A 19,175-nucleotide genomic window follows, 5' to 3' on the forward strand; every position below is an offset into this window, starting at 1 on the left:
CAACTACAAATCTGCAATCACTTCCTCCAACCACAGTGTGTGCAGAATTTTGTGATGTGACAATGAACTTGCATTAAGTCCAGCGTTTCATTTAGTTTTGCCTTTTCAAGATTCAATTTATTGAAATGCAATTAAAAAGTGTCATTATTACACAAAATTTACTGTCATGTAATAAAATTTATTGTCATGTAATATTACAAAATTTAATGACGTAATAAAAATTGTTATATGACATGAAATGGTTTAGTCTGCCGTCAAGCAGCCAGATTCGCCATCGGCAAAAATCGCCTGAAGCACCTCTGACAGTCAGAGAAAGAGAAGCCAAAGAAAAACCACCCCCCCACCAGAGTCACTGAGGGTCTGTGGATTCGCCTCCAGTGCTCCCGCAGCCACACGGACTCCAGTCCAAACCATCGGTGACCCGAGTCCCAGATCCGGACCTCCGACAAAATCAGGAACCCTTCGCATCCCAGCTCTGACACCTGGCGCCCAATCGGCCAGTTTTCACGGTAAATCAATTATCAGTTTGGCGGTAAATCAATACCATCCTTTTATTATTCATCATCCAGGGATATCGTCAACATCTCACTCCGGCAGAGCGTGGTACCCACCTGTTTCAAACAAGCTTCGATCGTCTCAGTGCCCAAGAAGAGTACGGTCACCCGCCTAAATGACTATCGACCAGTGGCCCTCACATTAACAGTGATGAAGTGTTTTGAGAGGCTGGTGTTGAAGCTCATCAGTTCCTGTCTGAGGAGCAACATGGATCCGTTCCAATTCTCCGATCGCAGCAACAAGTCTACAGCGGATGCCATCTCACTGGCTCTACACAAAGCCCTGGAAAACCTGGACAGCAAAGGCGCAATCTTCAGAATGCTCTTTATCGACTACAGTTCGCCATTTAACACCACAATCCCCTCAAAACTGATTGGCAAACTCCAAGATATGGGACTCAACACCCCATTAGGCTGAATAGGCCAAAGCCTAGGGGCCCGCAAGGTAAGGGGGCTGATCACAGCCACTGGTACCCCAATGTAACCGCTTGTCAAGATGGGCTCGTGCTAGTCTGGGACACCCATCAATCAAAGCTCCTTAGTTCTGGGTCCATCCGTCAATCAAAGCTCCCGTTAGTCCTGGGTCTATTTGTCAATCAAAGCTCGCGGAAGTCCTGCGTTCACCTGTCAATCAGTATCAGCGTCTCGATCCCATCTATCAATTCGGACTCCACTGGTCTCAAAGCTACCTGTTGATCAATCCTCGTGTTTGTACGCTTAGTCCATGCAGCGTCACTCACGGGAGGTTTACTTTTTGTAAAAGACTCTCCCATCTCCTATGTTATTTTGTATTGAGGCTGTTTATTAGAACTGATTTTATTTATCCTTTTACAACTAACAGACTTTTCAAATTATTCGGGGGCAGGAGACGGCTTCTGTCAGGTAAAGTTTTGTTTGATTTTAATGAAGTTTTTCCTTCCTTTCTCCCCCACCCCCAAAGAAACACCAACTTGTAGCGGGCGATCGACCGTGCGGTTAGACTGGCCGAATTGCTGACCCAGTCGGTTGACACAAGATGGCACGGGGGCCCCCCTTCTTTTCTTAGGAGAAGCCCATGTTTGGCGGTACGCCTTGCCTGGGAGACGTCACCATTTCCTGGTTGCGCGTCGGTGGGGTCAGGCAGGGACTCTGCAACGTGCTGACGTCGGTCCCCTAGACCAGCGCGCCCCAGACGGGAATTGGGCTGTCCCCTTAAAGCAGCTTGAGAGATTCGAATGTATTGGTTCATCCTCGTGTGACGCGGATGTACTTCATTTCAGTAGCGCTGCCGTTAGCAGCCGCTACAAATTGGTGTCTTCCCAGCACATCCCCAGTGGATACATTTAGAATATGCGAGGGCATCTCGCCCAAAGGCTAATAAATGGAATAATTTCACTTTATTCCATTCAATGAAGGGTGGGGGCTGTGGGGGGGGGGGGGGAATGGGCAAGATCAGGGGGCCCTTACTAGGGTCCGGGTGATAGTTAATCTGCCACTGTCTACGGCATCCAGTGCTCCCGTTGCAGCCTTCTCTGGGAGGTCGCTTCGCTGAGCAACTTTGTTTTGTCCGTGTCAGTGAACAGAGACTCTGGCCACTCTCCAACCTGATGGTATTAACATCAACTTCTGCGGTTTCTGCTGGCCCACCCCCCCCCCCCCCACCCCGGGAGCAGATGCGATGGAGAACGAATGGAATTCCTCCAGAGAGCAGGGTGTGAAGTGGTAACTGGGAGTTGATGGCTTTATCGAAGATGTCTGTGGATATTTCAATGGAGACAAAGTGATCCAGAAGTGGAGAAGGGTGCCAGAGAGGGGCAGACTTAGTGCGGCAATTTTGGGCTCCACATTTAAGAAAAGATGTGCTGACATTAGAGAGGGTTCAAAGGTCATTCACTGGATTGAGACTGAAGGGAGAAAACTTTAATGGATTGAGATTGAAGGGGCAAAAATTTAATGGATTGAGAGCGAAGGGGAAAAACTTTGCAGGAAATATGAGGGGGAATTTCTTCACTCAGAGGGAGGTGGGAGTGTGGAATGAGGTTCCGGCCAAAGTGGTAGATGCGGGTTCGATTTTAATACTTAAAAGAAAAGTTGGATAGGTTTTGTTACGAATCCCCCGAAACGAGCAACAATAGGACAAGGAACCAGACACTGTTTAATTCTAACACTTATAGTCTTAACTTTTAAACTATCCTTTTAACACTAAATCTATCCCATTTCTTGGCAGCATTCTTCTTAAATTTTAGTTGTTTGACTAATTATTCAACCTCGAATAAAAGCTTTCATCACATCCCACATATAAATTTATCTGTTGCAGAATTAAAATTAATATCAAAATATGTTTCAGTTCTATATAATCTCCAAAATCTTTTCTTTTTAACAACATGGAGTTAAATCTCCCTCTATATCTTTTAGGGTTGACTATCTCCTGGAGCGATTGTTCGTAATAAGGGTGAACGATCGGGAATATAATCTTGCTTTCTATTCAGTATCCTGAACTCTTCCTTGTATTTGAGCAGAAATTAAAAACATATCTATCCTGCAGTAGGTTTTATGCCGATCGCTTTAGCAGAGCAGTAAAAAGAATGCACAGCGAGGACTTGGAAAATGGTTGGAAAATACAGCGCTGGGTAAATAGAAATAGATCGCTGATTTCAACTCGAAAAAATTACCTATAATTTAAGAGATAATTTTGGACAATTTCAACAAATTTGGAAATCATTGGTGATCACCAGACTCAAACCTCCGTCTCTTAAAGGGATAGTATAATGTATGCTACCAAATATATGATTCATTGAGTCAATAAAAATTGGATAATAAATTAGATGAGACCCTTTCTTTTCTCTTTTTTTCCTTTCTTTCTGCTTTTTAGGTTTAATTTTGGGAGGAGAGGGAGGAGGGATGGGGAGAAAATGGAAAACGTTACTATATATATGACTTTATGTATGTATAATCTATAGTTTTCAATTATTGTGACTTATCAAATAAAAATAAAATACTAAACCGATCCCCAACTCTGCGCAGGTGTACTCGTGTGTGTGTGTGTTTTGTGTGTGTGTTGGTGTGTGCGAGATATACCCAAACTATTACACTCCAGGCCAAAATCCAGAAAGTTACTTCAAAGTTCAGTCTTCTAAGTGCAGTGTGGAAGTGTAGACCTTCGATATTTGATGCCCAAAATTAATGTTAAACTGATGGGAAATCGGGAGTTGTGGCTGCTCCAGACTCCCAAATTCTCCTGTGTTGCCTTCAAAGAAATGTCCATCTCCATCCACTCGAGCTGTGGTCACAACACTCCTGGTCCTTCTGTAGGCGAGACTCGAACTGGGCAGCCTCCGCGAAGCTTCCAAGACCCTGGCACCGGACTCTCCAAGAAACTTCACTGTTAGTCACATTCAAGATGAAGCGCTTTGCTTCGCAAAGAGACCCCCCCGCACAGGTCAACCCACCGGAAAGGCCCAGTCATCCGCAAAATGGCCACGAGAGCTGCTTCAAAAAGCTGCCTTCTCTCAGCCGTCAGAATGGTTCTCCCCTGCAAAATCACAACGTCTTATCAAATGTATTGAACCTTCCCTCAGTTCTTCCAATGTATCGAATTGTCACTGGGCTGTGACTTGTGATGTGCTTGTGTGACATGTTAAATATTAACTGTGACCATTCAGTTCCTCCTGTCTATACTACCCCTTACAGCGATAATCCCGCTTTACTGAAACAGGAGATCGTAACAGTATATGGACGAGAGAGGTGTGGAGGGTTATGGGCCGGTTGCGGGTCAATGGAGCTAGGTGGGAGATGTTCGGTTTGGACTAGAAGGGCCGAACTGGCCTGCTTCTGTGCTGTAACTATTACATGGCAGGGGTGGCCAAACTGAGACTTGCGAGCCACATGTGGCTCTTTGATCTATAATGTGCGGCTTGCGGAAATACGTTGGCTGAGACAAATCGTACGAGCCGGTGCTCACAACAGTCATTTTAGTGCGCGTGGCTTGCAATTGCATACCGCATATACACGTGTAAAAATTAACCCCTGATTTCCTTTTGTCCCCGGCCACCCTCCCATTCGGGCTTCTGACTGCGGACTCTCGCCTAGGCCCCGGCCGCTTGCCCGCCCATTCATGCTCCCAACACTCCAAACGACGCAGGTAGTTTCATGGTTGAAACCCTCTCAATTTTACCCCAAAATTGGTCCACATATGTGACTGATTACTGGACACTGTTTTGAGTTTGAAAATTTTAAAATAAAATATGCAGAAAAAAATTGGTCCACCTGATTCGACAAGATATGTTATGTGTACTTTTTGATTATTGAAACCAATACAAATGAGCTGTTTAAAAACTACATACATAAATAAACATATATTTCTTAACAGCTGCGTAATATTTTTGTTACAAAATGTGCATGTTAGAGTAAAAACGTAATATTTTACGTCTTGCAGCTCTCAAACATCTGAAGTTTATCGTATGTGGCTCTTACATTAACCAAGTTTGGTCAACCCTGTTGTGTGGGATGATTCTGGGAATGAAAGGATTATGACATGAGGAGCATTTGACAGTCTTAGCCTGCACTTGCTAAAATTTAGAATGAGAGGCAATCTTATAGAAATATATAAAATTAAGAAAGGCATAAATAAGACAGGGATGTTGTTTCCATTGGTAGAGGAGAGCAGAGGTAAGGGATATATGGTTGGGATAATGCGAACTATTTTGTAACCGTGTAAGAATACACCCTTCTCACTGTAGTGCACCACTGTGTGGCATATGTATATGTAGATGGGAGTGTGTGAAAAGTTTCCTTAGATGGTAAGTAAAGTCTTTTCTCTTAATGAAATCTCGCATCTCTAAATTATTTAAGAAGCCTCCAAAGTAACCCAAGAGACATAACACATCGTGTCAAGGATCCAGGGCAGTAGATTGAGGACGGAGATGAGGAGGAACTGCTTTTCCCAGAGGGATGTGAATCTGTGGAATTCGCTGCCCGTTGAAGCAGCGGAGGCGACTTCAGTGAATAGATTTAAGGCAAGGTTGGGTAGATATTTACAAGGATATGGGGAATTAAGGGATATGGGGAAAAGGCAGATAGGTGGAGACAAGCCCACATCCAGCTATCGAATGACGGAGCTGGCTCGATGGGCCGGATGGCCAAGTCCTCCTGTTTTCGTGTTCTTTGGAGAACATGAGGTGGAGCTCATTGAAACATTTCAAATGCTGAAAGGTGTGGACAGAGTAGATGTAGAAAGGATGTCTCCCACGGTGGGAGAGTCCAGGGCAAGAGGGCACAAATCACGACCGAAGGGCGTCTGCTTGGAACAGAGACGTGAAGGAATTGCTTCAGTCCGAGGGCGGTTGTGGAGGAGGGGTCATTGGGGGTATTTAAGGCAGAATGTCGCTATATATATATATATGACTTTATGTATGTATAATCTATAGTTTTTAATTATTGTGACTTATCAAATAAAACATAAAACACTAAATCTATCCCCAACTATGCGCAGGTGTACTCGTGTGTGCGTGTTTTGTGTGCATTTGTGTGTGGGTGGCTCCCCATTAGCCAAGGCATCAAAGGTGATGGGGAGTGGGGCTGCGTGGGGAAATGGATCAGCTCATGATTGAATGGAGACGATGGGCTGAATGGCCGATTCCTGCAGGCTCAAGGACTAGCGCAGGCGCAGTGCGGCAGAAAGGGGCGGGGAGTTTGTTCAGGGTGAGCGCAGGCGCAGTGGAGCCGAAGGTGCTGAGGAGAGGAGAGAGAGGGAGAGAGAGAGAGAGAGAGACGCGCGCAGGCGCTGAGGAGAGGGGGGAGAGGCGCGCGCAGGCAGTGGAGTCCAAGGTGCTGAGGAGGAGGGAGAGGCGCGCAGGCGCAGTGGAGCCCAAGGCGCTGAGGAGAAGGGAGAGACGCGCGCAGGCGCAGTGGAGTCGAAGGCGCTGAGGAGAGGCGAGTCCAAGGCGCTGAGAAGAGAGACGCGCGCAGGCGCAGTGGAGTCCAAGCCGCTGAGAAGTGAGAGACGCGCGCAGGCGCTGTGGATCTCAAGGCGCTGAGGAGGGGAGACGCGCGCAGGCGCAGAGGAGTCGAAGGCGCTGAGAAGAGAGACGCGCGCAGGCGCAGTGGAGTCGAAGGCGCTGAGGAGAGGCGAGTCCAAGGCGCTGAGAAGAGAGACGCGCGCAGGCGCAGTGGAGTCCAAGCCGCTGAGAAGTGAGAGACGCGCGCAGGCGCTGTGGATCTCAAGGCGCTGAGGAGGGGAGACGCGCAGGCGCAGTGGAGTCGAAGGCGCTGAGAAGAGGGACGCGCGCAGGCGCAGTGGAGTCCAAGCCGCTGGGAAGGGAGAGACGCGCGCAGGCGCAGTGGAGTCGAAGGCGCTGAGGAGGAGGCGAGTCGAAGGCGCTGAGGAGGAGAGACGCGCGCAGGCGCAGTGCACCGAGGCCTCCACCATTGTGCCGGACGCCGCCATGGGCTCGGCGCCGCCGCCGCCGCCTCCCTGCTCGAGCCCCGCCGCCGCCGCCTCCTCCCCGTCGGCCTCGGCCAGCCGCCGCCACTCGTGCTACCTGTGCGACCTGCCGCGCATGCCGTGGGCCATGATCTGGGACTTCTCGCAGGCCGTGTGCCGGGGCTGCGTCAACTACGAGGGCGCCGACCGCATCGAGCGCGTCATCGAGCAGGCGCGCCACCTGCGGCGCGCGCACGGCCTGGCGGGCCCGCGCGCTCCCGCGCCGCGGCCTCGCCCGCCGCCGCCGCCGCCCGACTTCCCGCCGGAGGCCCCGGCCGCCGCCCGGCGCCCGCTCCTAGGCCCCGGCCCGGCCCCCGAGCCCGGCCGCAGGCCCGAGCTGGAGCGGGCGCTGCGCGACCAGCCCGGCGCCGAGGCCCTGGCCGAGCTGGGCCGCGCCCTGCGCCACCGCGCCGAGGACTGGGCCGGCCGCCCGGCCGCCGTGCGCCACTCGCTGCTCAGCCTGGCCGAGCGGGCCCCCTTCCCCCTGCGGCTGCGGGCCGAGCCGGCGCTCACCGCCCGCGCCCTGGCCTTCGACGCGGCCGAGCGGCCCCAGGACCGGGCCCTGGAGCTGCGCCTGCTGGTCGAGTACCCCTGCGGCTCGGGGGCCGTGCACTGCGGGCCCGCCGAGGCCTGCCGCCGCATGCTGAGCGACAGCGGCCAGGAGAGGCCCGCCAGCCCCGGCCTGGAGTCCCTGGAGTATCAGAGGAGGGCCCCGGGGGACTGGAGGCCCCTGTGCCAGCTGCTGACGGAGGGTGCCCGCCTCTTCAAGGAGCCCGTGCCAGCCGACCTGCTGCCCGAGCCCCACCCGGGGGGCCCGGGCCCGCCCGGCGCTCCGCCTCGCCCCGGGGCGCGCCGGCGGAAGGCCTCGCCCGAGGGGGAGCCCAAGGCGGGGGGCGACGGGCAGGCCTGGGCGCCCGGGGGCGAGGGGGGGGTCCAGGCCGGGCGCCCGGCGGGGGGCACTCCCCCGGAGCCCAAGGACGGGGGCCAGGCGGTCCACTCCACCACCTCCGCGCCCGGGCAGCGGCCCCCGGCCTCCCGCGGCGGAGAGCCCGGCCTCCCTGGCGACCCTCCGGGCGCCCCCGACTCCTCCAACGGTCCCCTCTGCTGCACCATTTGCCACCAGCGGCTGGAGGACACCCACTTCGTCCAGTGCCCCTCGGTGCCCGGCCACAAGTTCTGCTTCCCCTGCTCGCGGGAGAGCATCAAGGCGCAGGGAGCCGGCGGCGAGGTCTACTGCCCCAGCGGCGAGAAGTGCCCGCTGGTGGGCTCCAGCGTGCCCTGGGCGTTCATGCAGGGGGAGATTGCCACCATCCTGGCCGGCGACATCAAGGTGAAGAAGGAGCGGGATCCCTGACCCGTCACACCGCGTACAGACTGAACGAAGCTGCCTTGCTCTCGTCCAAAGAGCTGCGTTTGCTTTTCCAACCAAAAACTCTTGACAGTGTGGTTAATTTGTCTGCCTGGAATAACCGCAGGACCATGAGACTGTGGTGGGGTAGCTGCCCACGTGCACACCCATTGTAGCACCGAACGCCAGGGCTGGATCTGCAGGAAGGGTGCTATTGCCCGCTGACGGCAAGATCGACGAGCGGCAGGTCCGAACTAGCGTCCTCCGAGAGTCTTCTCGGAAGATCTGCTGAGCATCTATTCGGAGGACCTCTCCACATTCATCAGTCTCTTCACAGACGTTGTATGTGTTTACGTTTATATGTTGTGCCCGTCCCCCTAGACAGCATGAAGAAGGGAGCTCCGGCAGATCCGCGGAGCTGACGTCTGCCTGCTGCTCGGCTTGTACCTGTTTGTGTGTTGCCTGCCTCATGCCGTGAGCAGCGCTTCTCTCCGGATGCGACACCCAGTTCGCCTTGAGCAGAGCTCGGGCCGTCTGCCGACAGCCAGATTCACAGTTGTCCGAGGTCTTTGTCTGCTGGATCAGATGAAGAAATTGAATGGGTGCGTCAAATCAGACTGTAAAGACTTAAATTTGGCAAGGGGTGGTTGGGATTGCCTGCATCTTCAAATTGGCCTCCACAGAACGGAGCAGCTGACGAGGTCTCGAATGCTGTCAGCCCTGGGGCAGTGTGATTTTTGTTGTTCCAACCTCCCCCCCCCCCCCCCCCCCCACCAGACTAAAGAATGAGGGAATTTTTCACAGGCGCTAGGATCCTTATTTTCTGACTTGCACTGCACTCCAGCAGAAAACACCATTTTGTGGGGCCTGCGTGCGACAGGATTCCTCCCTCCCCAACTTCATCTGCCTGCCCAACTCGCTGAGAAATGACTAAGCGGGGACTTTATTTCTGCGTCGCCAGTGAGTTCCGTACTCCGCCAGTGACTTGGGCAGGATGGTTTTGTGCCTAAAGTGGCAGAAGAAGTTGCCTTTTAAAAAGAATCAGACTCCACAGAGTAGCGTTAAGCACGAAAACGTGTATTTAAACCTCCAGAGTATTTCAAAAACAAAATGTCACTGCTTCTCAGATTAATCTGACCAGCAAAAATAGGGCCCTCGGATGGGAAGTGAAGTGTGGCCCTGCTTGTAATAAGTGTGGGTTATATTGGTTAGAACCACAGAACATTAAGCACAGAAACAGAGCCTTCAGCCCTTCTAGTCTGCATTGAACTATTCTTCTGCCTCGTCCCACTGACCTGCACCCAGTCCATAGTCATCCATACCTCTCCCATCCATGTACCTGTCCAAATTCTTCTTAAATTTTAAAATTGAACCCGCATTCAGCTGGCAGATTGTTCCACACACCCACCACTCTGTGTGTGAAGATGTTACCCAAAACTTATCCCCTTTCACTCTTAACTCATGTCCTTTGGTTTGTATCTCACCTTCCCTCAGTGGAAATTTATTCTGTCTAAAATCTTAAACACCTCTCTCAAATCTCCCCTCATTCCTTTACGCTCCAGGGAATAAAGTCCTAAACTGTTTAATCTTTCCCTGTAACTCAGTTCCTGAAGTCCAGGCAACATTCTAATAAATTTTCTCTGCACTCTTTCAATCTTATTGATTGCTTTCCTGCAGTTAGGTGACTAAAACTGCACACGGTACTCCAAATTTGGCCTCACCAATGTTCAACTTTTCCATAACATCCGATACTCAATACTCGGATTTATGTATGCCAAAATCTCTCTACAACCCTATTTACCTATGACACCACTTTGAGGGAATTCTCCATCTGTATTCCCTCTGTCCTACTGTTGGAGAGTGCTGTGGTTGTGCCACAATGAGACAATGCACTTAGACACTGTTTCTGATCCTTCCTTGTGTCAGCTTGGTTAAATTAGCTGGAAGGCAGCACGAATCTTGTATTATTGGAAGTCAGTTGAGTGGTGGAATTGGTGAAATTAATCAAATGTGATTTACTGTGGCAGATAGTGGCGTTTGCTTTTTTTAGATGATCTAACCTCTCACCCATATCCACCTCCTCCTGCCCCCTTCCCACCATTTTGTTCGGGTGCCTGCCTGCTTTTGACGAAGGGCTCAGGCTCGAAACGTTGGTTATGTATCTTTGCCATAAAGAACACTGCTGAGTTTCTCCAGCACTTTTGCGTGTCTGCATAAACTAGGATCACAATGTCTGCAGAGTTTTGCGTCTATCTCGTATTTGCTGTTTGGTTTGATCATCTGTGTATTTAAATGCTACTGTTAAGAGGATTTTTTTTTAATAGAAACTACTGCCCCCTCGAAGTAAACTGACGGTCTGAGCAAGTTTCCATTATGTATCGTAAGACTTTTCTTTGGTGGTCTGATTTATCAATGTGTCGTCTCTCGATTCATGTGATTGTACAGCCTTCCACCTCTGTTGTAATAATCTGTAATTATGTTAGCTTGTGATAATCATGAATTAACATTTTTTTAATATTTAAAACCAAAACACATACAAATTAAAATCTTTTTACTGGGGCTCAATTTGTTCTGTAACTGGCATTGAAACAATGCCTTTTAGGGTTGATGCCCTCTGCTGGCAAATGGTTTAGAGTTAGACCTTAGAACAAGAAGGAGACATCCCCATCAGTACTGTACCCTGGAGTTACACAGTGACAGACCTGTCCCCACCAGTACTGTATACTGATGTTATACAATGACAGACCCATCCCCACCCATACTGTACCCCAGTTTTTCACAGTGACAGACCTGTCCCCACCTGTACTATACCCTGGTGTTTCACAGTGATAGACCTATCCCCACCATACTGTGTGCTGATGTTATACAGTGACAGACCCATCCCCACCCATACTATACCCCAGTTTTTCACAGTGACAGACTCATCCCCACCCGTACTGTATCCCAGTGTTACACAGTGACAGACCTGTCCCCACCATACTGTGTGCTGATGTTATACAGTGACAGACCCATCCCCACCCATACTATACCCCAGTTTTTCACAGTGACAGACTCATCCCCACCCGTATTGTATCCCAGTGTTACACAGTGACAGACCCGTTTCCACCATTGAGGGTCAGTGTGAGAGGGACCCATTCCCACATTGAGGGTCAGTGTGTGAGGGACCCACCCCCCCCTAGTGAGGGTCAGTGTGTGTGACCCGTTCTCCCCCCCCCTCATGAGGGACCCGTACCCCCCAGTGAAGGTCAGTTTGTGTGTGGGACCTGTTTTCTCCCCCCCAGTGAGGGTCAGTGTGTGAGGGACCTGTTCCCCCCCCCCAGTGTGGGTCAGTATGTGAGGGACCTGTTTCCCCCCCCCCAGTGAGGGTCACTGTGTGAGGGTCCATACCCCAGCCCTTTTAGGTGCTTTTGGAATTTGATTCCCAGTGAAGGGCTCAGACACGAAAGGTCAAGTGCCTCTTGCTTTCCCTGATCCTGCATGGCCTGCTGAGTTCCTTCAGCACTTTGACATACTGCTCCATTCAAAAACGATTTGTGACTCGCTTGGTTCTTTGCTGACCAACTCCATTGCACCTCTGCCAATCGGAATTGTCTTGCTCCACTCAGCCAGTATTGAATCGAACAAGAGTTTGTGCAGCTGGGGAGGCTGCAGGAGCGCTGGAGGCAAATCCACGGACACTCAGTGACACTGGGGCGGGGTCTCTCTTTTGCTTCTCTTTCTCTGACTAAGAGGTACCTGGAAATTTCTGGTGAGGGTGAATCTATCAGCCTTACGGCAGGGTAAATCAAACTACGTGTAACATTGCATCTGTTTCATGGCATGACAATAAAGGAATCTTGAACCTTAAAGTGGGAAGATTAACTCGTCCAGCTTCCTCTCACCATCTCCCACCATCCCAACTTATAGAAGGCATCTCTTACTAAAAAGAGGGCCTTTCTGCTATCCTGATCCGGAAAGGGTGTCGAAGTTGGGAGGCAGCGGCCTGGCTGTGTTTGACAGTGTTTGAGTGAAATCAAAGATCTGAGGTTGCTGGCATGCAGGCCACCCGGGTCTTCATCAAAGGGCACAGCATTCTCATGGGGCTGGTCATCTCCCCGACCCACCTCCTTTCCCTGGCCTGTCAGCCCTCATGATCTACTTCTCTTGGAAAGCCATCTGTGGGGAATTTTGAAGAGTTTTGGAAAGGCAAAGTTCTGTGAAAAATTCCAGATTGGATCTTGCACAATTTGCAACAGACTGGAGGGGCTCCGTGGATTGGGCAGGCATCCATGGAGAGAAATGGTCTGTCAACATTCAGGACTGCTTATTCTAATTCCAATCCCAATCCAGCTTCTCGATACTTTTGGAATTTAGTCCAATTTATCTTAGAGGGAATATAGTTTGGCACTGATGTCATGGGAGGGGGGGGGGGGGGGGAGGTGTGTGACACCATCAGAGAGGGTGACATCAAAATGACCATCTATAAAATTTCTGTGCAGTGTTTCAGCAGAAATTGTTTATTTTTTATAAAAAAAAATCATTTTCCATCAGCCCAGCTGACATGTATCAATAGACCTACAAGGCTAAAACTCAATGTCCGTTTACCCTTTGAACCTTCCAATGCGATCTGGTCAGAGCTGTTGTTATTCCCCAATGACGACACTTCGAATCACGTGGTTCCGTCTGCACCCGCCATCAGCAAGCGTTGTTGTTTTCGTTGCTGCTGGTGTTTTTATTAGTTGCTGCTTTTGTCAAAGGTTCTGGTGCTTTAGCTACCCGGGATCGCTGTCTGAAAAAGGCGCGAAAAACCACGAGGAGCCCTTCTGCCACACACACAGCATCTTTCTGTATCAGAGCCAGTACCACCAGGCTTGAGGAACAGCTTACAGTTCTTGGATTCTGCCACGAGAGGTCAGGAGAGGTACAGAATCGAGACAACTTCGGCAATAAACTCTTGGAAGTTCCTGCTGACCAAGTTGGCATTCTGGGCTAATCTTATTTGCTTGCATTTTGCCCTCAGCCCTTCCTCTCCTTGAATCTATACAAATGCCTTTTGAATTCTGCTACTGTGCCAACTTCCGATTTAAACTTAAGGCATACAGTATGGTAACAGGCCCTTCTGGTCCACGAGCTCGTGCCGCCCCAGATACACCAATCCCCTTAGAGGATGGGAGAAAACCAGAGCACCTGGAGGAAACCCACGCAGACACGGGAAGAATGAACAAACCCCTCACAGACCGCACCAGATTCGAATCCGGGTCACTGGCGCTGTCAAAGTATTGTGCCAATTACTGCACTGCCCCGATTGGGGCATCGGGAACCCGGATGCGGGAGGGGGGGACTGGGTGGCGTCCCCAATTGGGGCATCAGGAGCTCAGAAGGGGGGTGGATTGGGTGGTGTCCCCAATCGGGGCGTCAGGAGCTCGGATGGTCAGGACCTGGTGGTAAATCCACGTTCAGGACATCAGGAGCTCGGATGAGCGAGCAGCCTCGGAGAGAGTCCGTGGTCGGGGGGCAGTCAGGTCCAAAAGAGGGGGATATCGACTGTAAGTATTTACGGTATTAGATTCGACGATTTCTGATCAGCACCTTGCAGTGGGGCTGGTCTGTTCCAATGAAAGGTCGTCAAGATTTTAGTGAAACAAGGAAGTCTGCTGGCACTGGGACCAACAGCAATATTACAAACGTGCTGGGGAAACTCAGCAGGTCACGAACCATCCGCAGGAAGTAAAAGGCAGCCCAACATTATGGGCCTCGGCCCTTTGTCATCAAGCTTTGAATTTAATTCTTTAATTTGGGTTTTTTCTCTCCCCTGACATGCTGGTTGACCTGCTGAGTATCTATAAAAATGTCTTTTATTTCAGAATTGGAACTGTCATGAACACGTCACGAAATCCATTGTTTAAACATTGCCATAAATTACATTTCAAAATATTGTCCATTCAGGGATCTGATGACCGAGAGGGTTTTGTGCCGGTGGGTGCTCGTCTTCAGACTCCTGATGGTGGCAGTGTCAAGGGGGCCTGGCCTGAGCAGTGGTGGGGGGTGGGGGGGGGGGGGTCCTTGAGGATAGAGGCTGCTTTCTTAAGACACTGCCTCGTGTAGATGTCCTCGGTGGAGTGAAGTCTGGTGCCCGTGATGTCGCAGGCTGAGTCAACCAAGGGTAAACTGTAATATTTTGTATTGCACAGTTCCACCATTGCTTTCTCTCTCTTCCAAACCCCACTCACACCATTTAACAAATAATACCATCCTCTCAGCCTCCATTACCAGTGTCACTCGGCCTCCCTACATCACAGATATTTCCTTTGCTCTTTACACTTCACACAACCTGTTCCATCAGTCACTTTACTGGTTCTGATGAAATGGTCTCAAGCTGAAGCATTCTCTCTCTCTCTCTCTCTCTCTCTCTGCTCGCTCTCCTTCATTCTCTCTCTCCCACTCCTCCCTTTGCAATCTCTCTCTCTCCTCTTCCTTTCCAATCCCTATCCCTCTCCTCTCTCGATCTCTCTGATTTGATCTTCCAGTGGCCAACCGTTTTAATTCCACACCCCATCGCCACACCGGCACGTCTGTCCACGGCCTCACGTACTGTCAAGTTGAGGCCGCCCACAAATTAGAGAATGAACACCTTATATTCCGTCCGCACAGCTTCCAACCAGAATGGGGAATATTGACTCTTCCAATATCCATTATCCTGCTTCCCCGGTTTCCCCCCTTTCCCTCACCCCCCTGTCTCCCTTCCTCCAGTTCCCCAACCCCCTTCTTTGCCCTCTGCCCTTTCTCCCCTATCACTTCTCAGCGTTTTACTCTTCTCTTTCACTGGACAACAATTTTTTCAAAAGGTTTGCTTCCTGGAAAAAATTGGAGATCGTGATAGACAACTTCAAGCTGGACACAAAGATTATTTCAGATTTGCTGCATCATGTAGGACATTGGAGAAACATTAAATTAACTTTTATTGAATTTAGCAGATTTAACTCATAATGATGCTGACATGTTATGTTAGTTCAACCGACCTAAAAATGTTTTGCCACTGATTTTCATTCATACTCAGCATCTGATGCCTCTCATGTTAGTGCCCAACAATATTTGGCCGGCATTGATGGATTCCTGTTGCCCTGATGCCGCTTTTCCACAATCGCAATGTCCCAGTGAAACCTTTCACCGTGTTCGTCACTGACAGTGCCGAGATCAGCGGGGAAGACGTCCATGTTCAAATGCAGAAAATGAATTTTCAATGACATGTTGTACTCCGAGCTTGAAGTAGGCTTAAAATATGACAGGACATCACAAAACTAGGTTATATCTAAAAAATGGTACATGATAGGAAAGTTTTACGGTGATTTTCGTGACCAGCAGCCCCAAATCCATAAGATATAACCAAAAGTGTTCAGGAAACAAAATCTTCATTGTCCAGTGTTACCTTTTAGTTTGTTCCTCCTCTTTCCCCTCTCCCTACTGCCTGATTTTCGACCCTTCTGAAGAAGGGCTCAGGCCTGAAATATTGGTTACATCGATGCTGTGTGACCTGCTGCTTTTCTCCAGTATTTTTGGGGACCGCATTCTGACTATATGCATTATCTATTCCCTTCAAGATTTTTTATTTTAGATGTGTAATGTAGGGATTTGTTTATTAGGATTCTCATCAGACAGAAGGCTGTTCAGCTCAATGAGTTTATCCTGGCTTTCAATGCAATCCCATTTGCTGATAACTGGTCTTGTGGCAACTCCATCAACTTTCCTTGTATTCTTTGACCACTCACTTCCATGGCATAGTTTACCACAGCCATTTAACCCACCAACTTGCAAGTGAGAGGAAACTGGAGCACTCGGAGAAACAAGAGAGCAAGCAAACTCCACGCAGACCGCACTGGAGGTCAAGATTGAACCTAGGACACTGGAGCTGTGAGGCAGTGGTTTACCTGTTGCACCACTGCTATGCCCTCAGATTGCATTGTACAGAAAGCTGCCTCATATAAGAACAAAGGAGGAGAAGGGGGGGGGGGGGGGACAGCGGGAGGGGAAAGTAGACGCTCCAGATCATGACTGTTGCCTGTGGGAGATCTGGACAATGCCAGTCACAGCTGGACTCTTTCTTAGACCACCCGCACTCCCACATCTGGACTGACTCTGACAGCTCCACCCACCCACATTCACACAGAACCACTCTGATCATTTTACTAACACTAAATGCCACAAACTAGGAGGTGACACAATGCTGCAGTTTGTAGAGCCGTGTGTGTGTATATGCATGTGCACACAAAATAGTTCAAAACTCACTAATTTCTAGGAAGGAACAAGATTGGAAAATGGCCAAAGTGATACCCTTGTTCAACAACGGAGGAACTCAAGGCAGGGAAGGATCAACCAGTTACTTTAACATCCATTGTTGGCAAGTCGAGTGGAAAACCGATAACCAGAGGTCATAGGTTTCAGCTGAGAGGGGGAGAGTTTTAACAGGAACCTGAGGGGTAACATTTTTAACCAGAGAGTGGTATGTGTGTGTGGAACAGGCTGCCAGCGGCTGTTAAGGCAGATAGAATTGCAATGTATTAGAATATCGGATGGAAGCATGGATAGGATGGGTTGAGATCTGGGCCAAATTCAGGCAGGTGGGACTAGTGAGGGTGGGGCATTTTGGTCTGGTGGCGGAAGGGAAGAAGCTGTCCTTGAGCTGCTGAGTGTTCGTCTTCAGCCTCTTGTACCTTTTCCCTGATGGTAGCAGTGAGAAACAGGCATGGGCTGGATGATGGGGGTCTTTGAGGATAGAGGCTGCTTTCTTAAACACTGCCTCATGTAGATCAAGTTTGAGACAACATTGTTTGAATTCCTTGAGAATGTAGGAATTGATGGTTGGAGAGGAAATTGCAGATGTACATATATAGATATCCAAAAGGCATTTGTCATGACCTCATATAAGAGGTTATTGCATAGATTAAGATCCTATCATACGAAACAAAATTATGAAGGGCATAGGTAAGAAAGAGGTAGGTAAGTTGTTTCCATTGGTAGGGGAGACTAGAACTAGGGGATATAGCCTGAAGATTCAGGGGAGTAGATTTAGGATGGAGATGAGGGGGAACTGCCCTTCCCAGAGGGCGATGAATCTGTGGAATTCGCCATTGAAGCAGTGGAGGTGACCTCAGTAAATACATTTAAGATGGAGATGAGCCGATTATCAGATCAGCCATGATCACATTGAATGGCCAAGCAGACACGACGAGCCGGATGGCCGACTCCCGCTCCTATTTCTTGTGTTCTTACAGAGGAATCATGTTAGGGTAATGGCAAAGTGGCTGTCATATAGTTTCTGCTAACCTGCTCTCCTTTCCCCCGCCCTTTCCTCCCCCACCCGCCCCCCGCCCCCCGCCGGTCAGGTCTCCAGCCCGTTTTCTCTCTATTCAACCTCCTCCCCTTGATCGCTGCTGTCCCCTCCCTCCCTCCTCCACCCATCACCTCCTGCCTGTGAGACCACCCCTACCTCCCCCTTCCCCTTTCATTCGGACGCCTGCTACATTGATGAAGGGCTCAAGCCTGAAATATTGGTTATGTGTTTTTTTTCTGTTTGACCTGCTGAGTTTCTCCAACATTGTGTTTTTACTTCAACCACAGTGTCTCGAGACTTTTGTGTTTTTTTGTGGGACATTTGAGGTAAGGAGTCATGGAACCAGTGTATTGCCTCAGTTCTTCTTCATCGTCATTTGTTTCCTATTTGCACTAGTGGCATCACTAGAGCTGACGTCTCTGGTCCGGTAACTTATGGTATCACCCGCCCCCCACCCCCCATGGACCTCCTCCCGCACCAGACCATACAGAATCCTTAGTAATGTTTTTTGTTCTAATGTTACTTATAAATCGCCAACACTAATGGCCCCAAAATTGCCGCTAAAACACCAGAAAACATGAAAAAAGCAGCGACTATAAAAACATCAGCAGCAACAAAAACAACAGCGCTTGCTGATGGCGGGTGGAGATGGAACCACGTGATTCGAAGCGTCGTCGTCATTGGATAATAATGACAGCATTGACTGGAGCACAGTAGAAGGTTCAAAAAGTAAACACATTGAGTTTTAGCCTCGTGGGTATAATTGATACATGTCAGCTGGGCTGACGGAAAAAGTTTTTGTTGTTATAATGAACGACAGGGATATTTTTAGAAAAAAATAATAAATTTCTGCTGAAACATTGCACAAAAATTTTATAGACAGTCATTTTGGTGTCACCCCCTTGGATGGTGTCACACAGTACGGTCCACACTCCCCCCACCCCCCCCCCCCCCCCCCACCCAGTGATGCCAGTGATTTGCAATAAATATATGGAACATGCGGGATTTCCAAGCTCACCGATGGCACAAAAATAGGTAAGTGAAGAGGAAAATGGAGTTCTGCAACTGGACATAGGGAGCATGAGTAATCACTCACTCGGGGTGGGGGAAGCAAAACTAGTAGAGTTGAACAAGGTGAGGTCTGAGGTCAGGCATTTCAGTCAGAGAAATCTAAGGCGGGAGGATCCTAAAAAGGGTGTCGATTTAAAGCAGAGATGTGGAGAAATGTCTTTAGCCAGAGGGTCGCGAGTCTGTGGAACATGCTGCCACTGCCGGTTGTGGAAGGGAGGTATGTAAGGCAGAGGTTGACAGGTATTTGACGAGTCGGGGCATCAACGGTTACGGGGCGAGGCCGGGAAGTGGGAGGATGGATCTGCTCGTGATCAGAAAGGCGAAGCGGACTCAATGGGCCGACTTCTGCTCCTGTATCTTGTGACCTCATGATTATGATCTTGTAAATGGCACACGAGGGAGATTCAAGGGGCATTGCGGTAATGCAGAATAGTT

The 19,175-nt window shown here is 49.7% G+C and overlaps 1 protein-coding gene across 1 annotated transcript; it reads left to right on the top strand.

Moving 5' to 3' along the window:
- The first annotated feature begins 6,802 nt into the window (after positions 1-6,802).
- Positions 6,803-8,454, top strand: LOC138748090 (interferon regulatory factor 2-binding protein 1-like). Its single transcript, XM_069907780.1, has one exon. The coding sequence runs from the start codon at positions 6,977-6,979 to the stop codon at positions 8,366-8,368; it is 1,392 nt and encodes a 463-aa protein (XP_069763881.1). The 5' UTR covers positions 6,803-6,976; the 3' UTR covers positions 8,369-8,454.
- The last annotated feature ends 10,721 nt before the right edge of the window (positions 8,455-19,175 follow it).

The sequence above is a fragment of the Narcine bancroftii genome, chromosome 13 (assembly GCF_036971445.1).
Source record: "Narcine bancroftii isolate sNarBan1 chromosome 13, sNarBan1.hap1, whole genome shotgun sequence".
Lineage (NCBI taxonomy): Eukaryota > Metazoa > Chordata > Chondrichthyes > Torpediniformes > Narcinidae > Narcine > Narcine bancroftii.